Source organism: Lepisosteus platostomus, chromosome 7 (assembly GCF_059453375.1).
Source record: "Lepisosteus platostomus isolate fLepPlt1 chromosome 7, fLepPlt1.hap1, whole genome shotgun sequence".
Lineage (NCBI taxonomy): Eukaryota > Metazoa > Chordata > Actinopteri > Semionotiformes > Lepisosteidae > Lepisosteus > Lepisosteus platostomus.
This window is the reverse complement of record NC_142617.1, coordinates 1,113,258-1,127,930: the sequence shown is the minus strand read 5'-3', so window position 1 is coordinate 1,127,930 and position 14,673 is coordinate 1,113,258. Positions and strand designations below refer to the sequence as shown.

The following is a 14,673-nucleotide window of genomic DNA, read 5'->3' as shown; positions in this document are numbered from 1 at the left end:
AATTAATTAATTATTAATGTTTCTTTATTAGCCCTATACAATTTCTTGCATTAGGAATTCGTCTTTTCGCATACCCCAGCTTTTCTCCATGGAGACACAGACACACAGACAGGGAGAGAAGCTTGGGGTCAGAGCGCAGGGTCAGCCATTGTACAGCGCCCCTGGAGCAGTTCGGGTTAAGGGCCTTGCTCAGGGGCCCAACGGAGTAGGATTCCTCTGCCGGCCACGGGATTTGAACCGGCAACCTTCCAGTCACAGGGGCAGATCCTTAGACACAGAGCCACCACTCCGCCCTAAACGGGTGTGCCGATGGTTTCGAGGTGTGTCTGACGCCTGGACTATCTGCGCTGGCCACCGTGGCCCACCAGTATCATTCGGGTCTTTCTGAAGACACACGTCTCGCGCTCATCTAGTGCGTGTCCTGCACTCGTCTGCCCATCTCATTCTCCAGCCCTCGGAATCGCCTCGAGACGCTGAAATCCCATCCATGGGATCTTTCTTTCCAGCTCTTGGAAGGTTCGACTTGAATTCCCATTCTTTTCAACAGTTATCTTCCACCAGGTGTGAAACAATGCGTGTTAGACCTGCCTGAACCCTGAATTGCTACAATAAGCTTCAGAGTGCACCTCTGGATGCTTACAGACCTGGCAGAAAGGGCAGGGAAGCCACCAAGCGAAGTGTTAGCAGACACCAGCTGCACACCATGATCTCTCTCTCTGCCCAGACTGAACAGCTTTCTTCTGAGCTGCAGAGCAGGCCTGCTCCTTAGACTCGTTAGAATCTTGTGCTGCACAAGGGCAATAACTCTCCTCTCTCCCTCCATATGGTATGAAACAACCCCTAGCACTAGCAGGCACTGTATTATAACAGCAATAACGAAACATGAAAACAATATTGCGAAAAGGGCTCATTCCACGAATGGTATGGGGTTAAATTTCATGGAAGGAAAGAATGTGATTTGGAAAGCACGAGCATACACCTTTTAATAATCGCCAGGTGAACGCGCTGGAACTGATGAAATTACAGGTAATACTTGATTTTGTGGTGAAAAGCTTCTTTATGTAAAACCGCAGATGAGCAAAGTCTCTCAAAGAGCAAAGCTGAGCCAGTTAGATCACTGTTTAAATGAGTCACACACACCGTTTTTTAAATCTCCACAGACAAACCTTAGACAAAACAGAGACACCATATTTTTCTTTCTAAGTCAAAACACTGGCACAATGACTAAGAGCTCAGATTTATATTCTTCCTGTTTTACTGGACATGAACTAAAACACATGTATCAGAAGTCCTGAAAAATGTATTTCAATAAATATGGTCAGACCTGCAGTTTTCACACAAAAAAATTCCACGAGGAGCAGAATACTTATACTTTCTATTTAAATCAGGACCTTTTCTAAAGGTAGCACATGGTTTGCGTTCATCAGACCATATACTGTGAAGGGCGGCAGTAGACAGTAGACAATAGTAGGGTGTTACTTCAAAAATAGCCCCCAAAAAGAGCTTATATTTAAAACAGTTTCAGAAATGTAAAAGTTATGAGTTCAGTTCATTTCATTATGACCCAAGGTTTTTAATTTTACACGGTTGTTACTATTCTCTGTACAAAAAACATATCCTTGATGGACCAGGACAAAAAAGTCTGACTTCCAACATTATACATAGTATTTCTTAATGTGTGTCTGAGCTGTTTCTCCTTGCAAAGGTGCTGCGGTACAACTGCAAATCAGAATCCAACAACAGCCACAGATCTCCACACCAGCAGGGCAGGCCACAGGAACCAGTCCTTCATATTCATCTGTCACCCAGAACAAAGCAACAATGTAGAGTCCAGGATTTAAGAGGTATAAAAACAATCCCTGAAATATTTTCATCTTCAGTCTTTTTACACGTTGATGGTTTCAGACAAACAGAAGTTAGTGTTGTCATTAACCAATACCCTTCTCTGTTAATTCCACTCCATGAGGTTTGAGAGGTGCACACAGAAATGTGGTTAAACGGACAGAAAAGCAAACTCCATGTATCAAAATGTGGTGTGAGCTTAGAGCTCTGCAGATTCCTCTGCTTCGCACTCCTGTCACCCCTCTAATCAGAGATTTACAATCGGGCAGTTTATTTTCATTCGGCTAGTGACACAATGAAGGTGAGCTACCCGTTTCCCTTAATTCAGGAATGTTGCACATACTGCCAGAAAAGAAGGAAAGGATTTTGGAGATGACAAAGGGGGTCCTGTTCACTCAGAATCCATGAGGAAGCTTTCGAAGTCAGGATTCAAGTCCGCCACCAGTGCGTCGACCAGGTCTTCCACGGAGGGGGTCTTCTGGAGCATGCCTGCAAGACAGGACACAAGCCTGAAGATGACGGGGGTCCTCTACCTTACTAGCCATTCTAATAAAATACTTTGTTTTACAGCTCCTGAACACAGAATATGAGGTAGAGTGTGTGCACCAGTCAAGAAAGGACTAACAGTGGGAACTGGATCACTGCAGAGCGAGCCTGTTCACCACATTCACTCCTCCCCAGAATCAGTGCTGTATTTTTTAATGACTCATAATAATAAACAGAACACAGTACACACAAAACAGAAAACATGAAATAACAGGTTGACAATGACTTGATCTTCTTCAAAGCTACGGAGCATAGTCAATTTAAACGAGTGGCAAAAAAAGTTACTTTCAAATCTGAGAAACCTCAGTTCAAAACACTTGCAAGTCAATACTGCATGGATGTGACGTGTTACAAGCCAATAGAGATTTGAAATCAGGTTCAGCTTTGACAGGGATAAAAACACTGCAGCTCTGACATTGTTCACCAGATGAAGGGAGTCAAACCAGAAGCTTTTGCAATAAATCTGAGTTCATATGCTCTGATGTATATTTCTTTCATCTGACTTTCAGATTTATATAGTATAATATATAACTACCTTTAGAACTTTTGTGGAATTTCACTGAAGATAAATCATGTTTTGCGGTTACTTGCAAAAAACAATACCAGTTTGGCCTGAAGTAATTTTTTTGAAAATCCCTCCCTGGGCTGACTAGTTCCTCTGCCAGTGCTCCGCAGAGGAGCAGCTCTGAAGAGTGATAAATCACAGCTCGTGTAATAAGCACAGGGCAGACAAAAGAGGCATCTGCCGTCCCCAGACTGGCTGGGAGCTGCTCACTTTATCACGCTGAGACAGGGGTAACGTACCACACAGCCTTCTGGAGAATCGCACGCACATGACAGAACTGCTTTTCTTCCAGCGTGGTTGACACATTTTGCACGATTAACACACTGTGTGGGCTACGCATGTCTGATGCCTCATACCCGACTCAGAAAGGCCTATAACTTGGAGAGAACAACCTGCACCAGTCAGACTTTAATTACGTCCCCTTCGGAGAACCCACAGGGTTCCATTACTAACAAGAGCCCGTGTAGTCCTAGGAATAGCTGCCTGTGTTAAGTATCTGGCTGCTGACTCTTGAACGGAGCACACACTAATCCAACCACTCCACTTCCCCGTGGCTTTGAAGTCGGCTCGCTTCCCCTTGCACGGCTGCCAGCGCAAACACCCCGTCCCTCCCCTCCCCTCTTCCTCTGAGGTCAAACCCACCACACTTCTCACCAGCTCCACACAGACCTGGCAATGAGTCACTCAGGCTGGGACTGGACAGGGAATGTGAGAAACCCAACAAAAACGGAAAAACTGGCAAGCAGAAGAAGACAGGCTTTTTTTTCTTTCTTTGAAGAATTTGTGAAGGCTGTACTCGCTTGGAGACCCCGCTGTCCCATTCCAAGTTCACTCCCAGGAAGCTCACTGAACGGGTGGAAGCTGATACTGTATTCGGCCCCGGACTGCAGTTTATCAACTGGCACCGTATCTGAATGAGATCAGACCTTGGGATCTCATTACAAGGCGGCCGTGCCCCTGCCTGGAGCTGTTACAGGGCTGCGCTTTGAAGTCGCTCGTCCGGCGAAACGCAGAAGTCATCTCCAGTTCTTGCCCCGACAGCTCGAGTGTCAGCCTGATCTGTGTGGAGGACGGTGCTTGTTTCAATGTTTGCTCGGCAGGCTGTCCAGAGACTGACAGGGAGCACAGTGACCCCACAGAAAGGGCTGCTCTCATAAATAGAATGATCTTTTACAAGCGTCATTCTGCAGGACTAATAATCCTTCTCATTCCTCTGCAATCCACTAAGTGTTAAATGCTAATTATGGTAGTAACAACGGGGACAAAAAATGCCAAGAAATCAATCCAAATGTTTCTGCACTGCTATTGCTTTTTTAGACAGAGGGGTTGTCATTTGAAACCACTGACGGTATAAGAGTCTCAGCTTCTTCTCCCCAGCTGATAAAGGAATTACAGCACACAGTGAAGCTACTGTATGGTAAAGACAACGGCATGCAGCCCCAGAGCAAACGGGAGTGATAACGAGACACAGATTCATGACTGGCTGAGTGAGCACTGGCCAGGCCCCTCGGAAGGTCTCCAAAGCCTTGTGTCCGAGTGTCAAAGTGTCAGAACGTGCCTGGCCTATAGAGAACAGAAAAGAATGGGAAAGCGAAAATAGGCCACTCAGCTTGACAGCTCTCAGCAGGAACTTCAAGCTGGTTTCTGCGAAAACTATTCAATGAAGATGACACAAAATGGATGATTTGCAGCAGAAAGTTTATATATCACACACCGAACAGCACTGTGCTGAAAGGCAGTCTGAATAAATACTGTTGACCCATTACTTGACCCACTGGGTTCAGCAACTTTTGAGAGCATGCACTCAGAAAAATCCATACTTGCAGTAATCCACAACGCTACAGGTTTTGCTATGCATGCATTTTAAACTGCAGCTGTCGCCTGTACAGCAGGTTTAGTTAGCAGATGCACAAAGTGTACCCTGTGGTTCACCACTCAGTCCCCAGACAGATGGCTGTTCTTGATCTGGAAACGATAAGAGCCAACAGCCCAGGAGTGAGGCAGCTGCCTGAAATTGCACAGAGAGCCAGTCAAAACACAAGCTGATTGCTAAGGTAGCTGTGAAAGGCAAGAGCCCCTTCCCTCCACCCAGAAATCTAAATTACCGCCAGGAATGTTAATAAGTGTGGTTTAAGCAGGAAGTAGATGTAGGAGTGAATAATTTGCCAGTTGCACATCCCACTTCACCTTCAGAAACATCCTAACAAGCCTTTGTGGCGTAAGTGAGGTTCCCAGCTCCTTTTCCTGAATCCCTGAGACATCCACCGGCAGTTTCAAACAGGACTGAACAATACTCTCTAACTCTCCTTCCCTTATTTTAGCCTGTGCGTGTTAACAAAGATTTAAAAAAAATAATGAAAGAGGAAGAATGGAGATCTAAAAGGGCTGTGTCTTTTAGTCTTTAGAATCAAGAAAGATGCATAACACCAGGACTTAGTTTACCTCCCAGTAAAACAGAGACACACGTTCATCGTAAATCATCAGAGAGTTGTGTGCAACAAAAAGCTTGATAGGGGACAATTACCTGAACAACTAAGTTTGTCTCTCTTATTTCTGATGCTGACACACTGCCATTATTTAAGAGGTGAAGTGGTTTTGTGTCTGGCTGTAACCAATCATTATTCCTAATAATATGCAAAATAGATTTTTTTTACAGAACCAATTTATATAATCTTGTTTTAAAATATGCTTCCCATTAATTCATACCATCAGTCGTGCATCTACAGCAGCTGGGGCTGTGCTGAAAATCCCATCCCAGGACCTGGTCTGTGCGCACACTGTTCCTTGGGTCCTGCCATGCACTGGTGTTGATTGCTGCATCAGCTGCTTATGTCGCACAACGTTTTAAAACACGTGCCAGTCTAACTGTATAACAAAGTTCGCTAATCTTGGAAACATGCATCTCCAGCAGACCAGCCTCCAGAAACAGAATGGAAGCTGGACGGTAAGAGAGAGGTCTTCCGAGAGGTCAAGTCTTCCTGTCTGAAGAAGATTTTCCCAGCCTGTCTCAGGTGGCTTGTATTGGAGGTGTTTCTTGAGGAATGTGGCGGAGCTCTGTAGCTAGTGTGACAGCTGTGGACAGCAGCTGAGAATGAGACACATTTCACACCAGAAATGAATGCTGAGAAACTCTTGGCAGGACTTAAAAAGTCTCTGGTTTCCAGTCAGAGAACTTCAGTTGTGCACAGGACTATATATAGCAAACCCAATGCGCTGAGTGCCACATACTGTACTTCTCACAAAGACAAATACTTCACAATGGCTTCCGAAGACAACGTTGGGTGGAGGGGCTTGAAGGACAAGAAAAACAGACTATTTCAACCCGGAACAGATCCCACTAAGCAGCACCAGATGGAAAAACACAACAAAAAAATAATCTGCACTGAATGCTGAGTCACTTTGTACCACTGTTGTGCTTTTTACCGAGGAGAGCCAACAAACACAATACATCACAGGATACCTACAGCACCTACACTCCCAGCAGCTCAACTTAATTACAGCCCTAGGGACAGCAATCTGTCTTTTTGGACTGCGCTGTATGAGAGCAAGGTGTAGCTGTTTACTTCGAATTGATCTCTGTGCCACACCTCATGGCCCATCCCCACAGCACGCCTGCGTCTTCCAGGATCACAAGGCTTCAGCTCTCTCCGTTTCCAGTCGCTGGCCTGTTTTTCACCTGGAATAACGCGCCTCTGAACAACGTAGCGAGATTTAAAGATGTATTAAGAAGCCGCCTGTCACAACTGGACTTACACTGAGACAGAATCTTTTTGCTGTGACACGCTAAAGAGCACACTTAAAAAAATATCGTATCATAATTTTAAAATTAATTATTATTAAATTATTAATTATTATTACCACTCTACGTTCCTCCCTTTTATTCTTTAACTAAGTATGAGACATTTTCTTCCATTACCCATTGGATATCAAAATCACTGTACTCAAAATGATGCATCTTCATGCGGGCAGGGGGTGAAAGTGAGCTGTGTGAAAGAAAGATAGCCTTGTCTATTATGCTATTGCAGCAGACCCAATTTTTCCACTGCACTCTCATGACATCATGGGCACAGCCATCACAGTATTATAAAAGCCACTGCTAGTCTTTGGACTGGACACCATGATGAACAATCACACTTTCTGAGTTATGAAATCATTTACAGTCCAAACTGTATTGAACTTTAAATGTTTGCAAAAATTATTTGCACTGGTTGAATCACGTTTCCCTATGCGGCACTTGTCAGCTCTCTGCCCAGATGGTTTTAAAGGCAGTGAGCAATAGTGTGTGTTACAGAGGGCAGACAGTTTCCCTCTTTCTACCCTCAGCCAAGAGCAGTTTACATTGATGCTCCTGTAATTACGTCTTTGTAGCTGAGGAAACCTGTTATTTTGGAAATGCCTTGCTTCAAATTGGTTTTGCATACAAACACCATTAAAAACAAAAGGAACGGCTCACATGTTGGGTAGCGTAATTTCCAGCAATTCAGTTCTGGTCATTTCTTCAAGTGGCAGCTCTGCTTTCATTACACAAAACGTTTGGCCTGGGAAACTTGAAAACACTCAGCTTTTCTGCTCCTAAAGTGCTCTGGTTGGCCAGTGAAGATCTGGCACTGTTCTGTGACTACACACATGTACAAACCGAGTTCAGCAGTGCTCAGAACAGGAAACATCTCCACACAGAGCTGTAGAAGTCTGGAACAAACTTCCTAGTAATATAGTTGGGGGCTGGGACACTGGCTTGATGGACCTCTTGGACACTGAACTACTAGTGACCAAAAAAGTAAGATGCTTTCATTCACATCCTTCCTTAGTGTTTTTTGTGCCGCAGATAAGACACTAACCAAGTACAATGCCTTCTGATGTTTCTAAGGCTAAGAGCCCTTTTTTATTAGTCAAACTAGTCTCATCTTACAAAAAGGGCAGAGGTTTAGAGCAAGCCATCAGTTCAGTCTTACTGCTTTGAGGTGTATGCTAACCTGAAGCGACACACACACACACACACACACACACACACACACACACACACACACACACACTGGCAGCCCACTGAAGCTCAGCAGGTGTGAGCCTAGTCAGTACCCGGATGGGAGACTCCTGGGATAAACTAAGGTCCTGCTGGAAGATGTACTAAAGACCGCTAACCCTGCGGTCTGTGTGGGTCCTAATGCCCCAGTAGAGTGACTGGGACACTATACTGTAAAAAAGCGCTGTCCTTTGGATGAGACGTAAAATTGAGGTCCAGACTCTCTGCGGTCATTAAAAATCCCAGGGTGTTTCTCGAAAAGAGTAGGGGTCTTACCCCGGCGTCCTGGCCAAATTTCCCTCTGGCCTTTACCTCCTAATAATCCCCCTCTATGAACTGGCTTCATCACTCTGCTCTCCTCCCCACTGAGAGCTGGTGTGTGGGGAGTGTACTGGCGCACTATGGCTGCTGTCACATCATCAAGCTGGGGCTAAACTGGTGGTGGTGGAGGGGATCCCCATTACCTGTAAAGCTCTTCGAGTGGAGTGTCCAGAAAAAGTAATTAATTATCATTATTTGTCTCGAGGGTGGAGACAACACTGAGGCCCTGGGTGCACCATTGTTCCCGCCTCTCCAGCTCAGATCAATGGCCAGGCAGCAGAGGGAGCAGGGATTATGGGAACGCTGTAGAAATGAAAGCCTGCCCTGTACTTGCCATGATGAGGATCAGTGGGCTTCAGTCACCAGTGCTGTCAGCCCATCACCTTTCACTCTCCCCAGCCATTCACTGCTGCTGCCTTTCAGCACACCGCCATCCAGAGCCACTTCCTGACAAACTACAGCTGCTTTTTCATCCCCTTCCCCAAAACAAAAACAAATAGGTGGACAAAAGAAGAAAAAATGGTCTAAACGTATTTTTAAATGCATGAAAATATTTTTTGTATAACTTTCATGTATGACCACAAATGTCCTACGTCTCCAGGCACCCCTGGGATCCTGACGGAGAATCGCGAACCCGGCTGTGCTCCGCACGCCCAGCGATCCGGCCAGGAGGCTCCCTGCTGCCGAGGAGCAGGGCTCCTGAAGAAGCCACAGTAAGAGGAAATCCAAGGATTTCGAACTTATGTGTAAATCAGCTCAACTAAACACACGGCAGCTGGCTTTTCCTTCTTTCTTTCTTTTTTAAAATGTTTACTTTCACAATCAACAAAGTGACGGAGCTAACTCTGTCACTACAAGAGCTCAGACGGAAACTGCCAAAGTCTGGACCATAAAGAGGCAGAAGGACAAGCTGCTCACCACATTACTGTGCTTTTCCAAAGGCTCGACCAGATGAAACTGTATGGGTGTGTTTACCTAAAACTAGACACACTAGAAGATCACAGTGCTTGCACAATACTGCTTGTTGGAAACCACAGGGTGACAGGAAACGCGCCAGCCCTGCACATTGCTCAGCAGTTGTTTTCAGCTCAATGCGGGAGGGTTAAAAGGAATGTAAACATGGCCAGTGTCCTTGCAGTGTCCAGAGGCTTTCATTAGTGCACAAAAAACATATGATAAAATATATCCTGTGTGTTCCCTGTGGAAATCTCCATTTAAACTAATTTAAAAAAAGAGAAAAGGCAAAGAAAAAAGTCATACAGGAAACAGGAAAATGGTCTAACTTGTCTCACACTAATAAGGAGAGAGTTCATGAGCACCGATTCTGATTGCCAAGATCGGTGCACCTCTGCAGGGTTAGAACATGAAGTAAGGAAGGCTGCAAGTGAGAGGAGACCATCAGCTCATCCCAGAATCTCATCCAGGCGCTTCCTTGAAGGAGGCCTGGGCAGCGGCTTCAGCCCCACGCTGGCGGCCCGTTCAGGACTCCCACAGCCCTTTGGGCACAGAAGCGCCTCCTGCTCTCGGAGTTAAACGCACTTCCACGTAGCTTCCACTTGAGACTTCTAACAAGGGGTTGCAGATGCTTAACTATAAAATCTGGTGAGCTGAGAGATGGAATTTATGTGGCTAATTGCAGCCCGATGTGTTCTCTTTTTCCAGAGCGCAGAATTTGTTGGCACCATCTTGTGCAATTCCACCGCTGAGCTGCTGCCAGGGCAAAACCACTGCACTGAGCGCACACCGCTGCGTGCAGTACGCAAACGAAGACGGCGACGAACACGCAGCTGTCGCCGTGCCAGGGTGCCATTACTAGTTTGATTCAAGATTAACTTCTCTGGAGGGCCTCACTCAGTTGGCAGAAACGCTGGTTTTTCTGAGATATACAGTAAGTGAGAGAGGAGCTGTAATTCAGCGACCAGGCAAATGAATGTGAAATTTCCCATATTCTCAAAATTCCCATCTGGAAACAGTATTCCTGTAATGAGGGGCTTGTGGTAATGGAATAATGGGAAAATAATTTTAAGTGGCCTGATATTTTAGACAAAACTAAATATAATACTTTACCAATTATTTTCAAAGACGACAAAAGACGTGGACGTGATTACAGGAGAAGCACCTCTAACAGACTTGAATGTCTTTCTCCTGTCCAGTTTTAAATCCAGCCAGCACGCACACGGCAGTCGAATCTGACAGTGCAGGCGGACTAGTGCCCGGGGGCGCATGGCTTCACGGCTGCTGGACGAGGCGAGATCTGTTCAGAGCCAGGCCAGAGCACAGCTGCAGCAGCAGTCTCAGGTGTGTCCAGAGCCTCACGCCTTACCTTTCACCATGAGCATGGGCTCCTTTCCTCCGCCGTGCGCCAGCATCTCTCTGCGATAGCGCTCTCCCATTTCCCTGCGGAGAGGAGGACGAGACGCGCTGTCAGCCTTCGCCGCTTTGGCGTTTCACTAATGTCCGAGAGGGGATCTGACACCCAGTTCTACAAACCTGAGCCATGACACAGCCCGAGAGAAACAGTAAGACCCATCCTCACAAGCTGGAGATCCTGTCACAATCCCCTCAGGGCAGATTATAGCACGCAGCAGACTGTACAACAGCACAGAACAATAAGTATCGCAGCTCTGAGTTTGTAAACATGCTGCTCTGGAGCTCTGAGGCCGTGTGCCCACTCTGTCTCGGAGGTGTGCAGCCTGTTCTGCATCGAGACGGGATGGAAGAACATCACTGGACACTTGAACATGTTCTGACAGCGCTTTAGTCTCAGATAAAACACTTTTTTTTAAACGAGAAATTCTCAACTACAACCCGAGAAGGTTTCCCCTGAATGTCTGTGTTATGACTTGGCAATACACGGAACGCCAGCCGAGTTCATTTTGTTGTTTATCCTTAACTTCTGCACTTTCTAATTGGAACTGTAATCAGAGCACAGCTGCTCCCTAAGCAATCCTTGCATAACTCACAGCCATTCACTACTATCAGAAACCAGCAGAAATGACACATCTTACAGGCATGCACATTTTGACTTCATTTTGTGTTGATGCTGAGCCGAGTGCCTGTGGAACAGTATTTCTAATCCAGCTCAATGCATTTGGGAAGAAACCTAATCCCTGCATCTTGTGGAAACAGAGTCAACCGTTGTCACCTGCTGCTGATCAAACACGCCCCTGGAATGAGCGATGAAGGTGTGTGCACCTTGAGCTCCCGCACAGTGCCTCCTGCGTTTGTCATGGGTTTTAAACTGCTCGAACTCGGGGCAGAAGTCCTAGGGCCCAGCACATCACATCCAACGCTTCCTAGCCACCCACAAGCCATTCCGTCAGCACAAAAGGTCAAATACTACTAACGTGGGTCAGAGAAATCTGGGAAAGGAAAAAAAAGCTGCAGGAGGGAGCCGGCCTTGCCCCTGTGGGCGGGGCCCGGGGACGGGGGGCCGCTCACCTGTCGAAGGGGTTCTTCAGGAAGCACTGCCGCCACACCATGGAGGCCACGGCCCGGGACAGCAGGTAGGAGTAGTACTTGGCCCCGTATCCGATCAGGTGGCTGAAGCGCAGCTGCCAGGCCTGGGGGACGAGAGACAAGGGGTTAAAACATCGCGCTCCTTCCTCCTTGCCTTCCCCGGATTCCCATCATCGCAGGCCGTGGGCAGCTGCGCTCGACAGGGAGCAGGCAGCCGGACACGCAGAAGGGCTGGAGGGGAACTCCTACACGGGGAGGCCTGCCGGGGCTTGAGCTGCTGACATCTGGCCCCCGCCTCCTGACGGCTGCAGCCCCCCAGCAGGCCGAACCCTGGTCTCCCCCAGCCCTCCTCCCCGCCCGGCTTCAAATATTTACTTTTCAAACTGGTTTTACTACTGCATCCAGCAAGATGTCCTGCTTACTGCCCCCCCCATGCCTAGCATCTTCCTACCCCCAAAACCAGGGAATAAGCCCTGAACTTCTGCCTGGCAAAGCATCTCGAGGGCTGAACGATTCCCCTTCAAAGATATCGCTGAAGGACAGGCAAGCACAGACACCCTTCTGCCAGGAACTCGCAGAACAAAACTGTGCAACTTGGAATCAGCTCTGACGTTCATGTGCATCACATTCCTCCAAGCATTCCCCACCCAAAACACTCCACTTAAAAACACTTATTCTAAAACCTACACCTTGGGCAGCCTCAGATCACAACGTGCCCGCCTGTGTCAATAATAAGAGTGTGTGCAAATCAGCATCATTAGCAGCAGCAGGTAAAGAGCTCAATACGTCAAAGTGAAATTACTGCTTAGTTAAGAAACTACATACATTTGGAATCTATTAAAACAAGGAAAAGGCACACTAAAAACTCTATAGGACATGACCCCCCCTGAGCTTCACTTCACAGCTGCCAATATTTGACAGGAGATCAGCAGGAATATAATGATCAGTAAGAGGACAGGATGTTCTCTTGGCCCGATGATCAAGTCTCCCCTCGGGAACGACCAGCTCCTCACAGTTCAGGAATTAAGCCCACCCTTCCCATTCCATCCCGAGATGGATTACACAAATCCACTGAGGCATGAAATAGTTGTGTGAGACTGTCCATTACAAAAATGTAAATAAGTACAGTAAAGATACGTGACAAAAATGAATTTCTATTTAACAGCAAAAGGACTTTTATGCGATGTCCATTAAACCTTGTCTAAAACATAAAAATCGCTTTCTGTGTTTCAGTCACCTGCTCGGCCTGCTGTGCGTATTTACACCCTGCTTGTGGTGGTCCAGCTACAGAAACCCCCCAGTGAGTCCGGAGCCGTGTCCCAGCAAGCCCACAGCCCCCTGGTATGTCCCGCGGACAGCCTGGGCACCTCCTGGGAGCGCACCATTCCAGCGGGATGGGAAGGCAGCGGTCATGGGAGGGATACATGCGCGTGGTGGCTCAGGGAACTCTCCTGCTTTTCCAAAACCTGCTACAGCAGAGAAAGACGAGGCCCGGCCATTCTGGCTGCTCAGTCCTGAATCCATCACACTTGCACAAGGTTCACAGCCAATCATCAAGCACAGACTTCGACTAAAAAAAATAAGATGACCGGCATCACCGTCACGGCGTTTCTCGGTGCCCAGCAGTTCTATAGGAAACGCACAACAATAGCCCTCTGTATCCTCCCCTGCTCTCAGCAAGGACCCTCCCCTGAAGATCACAGCTGATAAGAGCGTCTCATAGCTGGGAAGTTCAATGGGATCCTTTTGAACTCTCACTGCATGGCCTTCTTGTGGAGTTCAAGAATTTCATACATCTGGAAGCCTTTAATCTCTGGTCTGATATTAGAAAGAGATTAAAGAGGGTTTGTTTATTTGCAACAATGAGTGAAACAGCACGTGCGGAACAGCTTGGAGGAACCAGAGAACTGGAGTTACAGTGCTCGCACACGGTCTGATTGAGGCCGCATGGAGGCATCCGCTTCCTGAGAGAGCCTCAATGAGATTCATTAGAAAATAAATTGAAAGAGCTTTCAGTTAGAAAATTAGAAACATTAAATTAAAAACAAAATAATCACAAAAACGTTAAATGGTTGCTGTCTCAAAAACGACAGTTTCAGATGAAGTCAGACTTTTCTTTGCACACATCATACCATATAGTTCCATTAAAAATAAAAAATGATGTTAATACAGGGCCTCTGGTACGTACCACTCCCTAATTGGTGGTGGTGGAGGGGATCCTCATTACCTGTAAAGGCCTTTGAGCGGATTGTCCAGAAAAAGCGCTATATAACTGTAAGCAATTATTATTAATTATTATTATTATAAGCTTACATAAAAATGAGTGTAAAAGCTCGTACAGAAGGCTTATACACCCCTTCACTGGGATAACAACGCGATGCCCCTGAAGCTCTGCTGTGCTCCAGTTTCGAGACAGCAAAAAAATAAATGAAGGAAGGTGAAAAAATTAAAAGAAATTGTCCACAGATGGAGAACATTGACGGGAGTCCACATATTTGTTACAAACTAATTTCTTTCAGATCGGAAAGCCCGAAGTTCTGGAGAGTTGCCAAGACTTCGTTCTGCAGAACCGAGTGAATCGGAACAAAATCATGGTCATTCCAGCTGACAGAGCTGCCATGCAAAGTGCTCTTTTTGTGCGGGGCTTATAAATCTCTCTCCACAAACACAGCGCAGGAGATGGGGCTCTGGAGGACCGGCTTGTAAACCCCAGTGCCTGCAAGGTCTTAGGTGTTAGCATGACAAGTTACATCTGGCCTTTAATGAGTTTAATGAAAGTAAACAGCTCTTCTCGCTGAAAGAAAGTTTAACTTGTGAAACCTAAACTATGCTAAACAGTGCAGGATGAATTAAATATTTACAAACACACCTACACTAAGCAGTGTGAGAGCTTGATTTTTAATGTCCTTAAGACAAAGAC

At 46.4% G+C, this 14,673-nt stretch overlaps 1 protein-coding gene across 1 annotated transcript in view; it reads right to left on the bottom strand.

Moving 5' to 3' along the window:
• Window positions 1–910: 910 nt before the first annotated feature.
• LOC148657738 (mitochondrial intermediate peptidase-like) overlaps window positions 911–14,673 on the bottom strand; it is a 31,027-nt gene continuing 17,264 nt past the window's right edge. The window contains exons 17-19 of the mRNA XM_088638399.1: window positions 11,736–11,857; window positions 10,618–10,691; window positions 911–2,331 (exon numbers count right to left, since the gene is read on the bottom strand). Coding sequence (XP_088494525.1) covers window positions 2,234–2,331; window positions 10,618–10,691; window positions 11,736–11,857 — 294 coding nt within the window. The 3' untranslated portion in view covers window positions 911–2,233. The remainder of the gene's footprint in view (window positions 2,332–10,617; window positions 10,692–11,735; window positions 11,858–14,673) is intronic.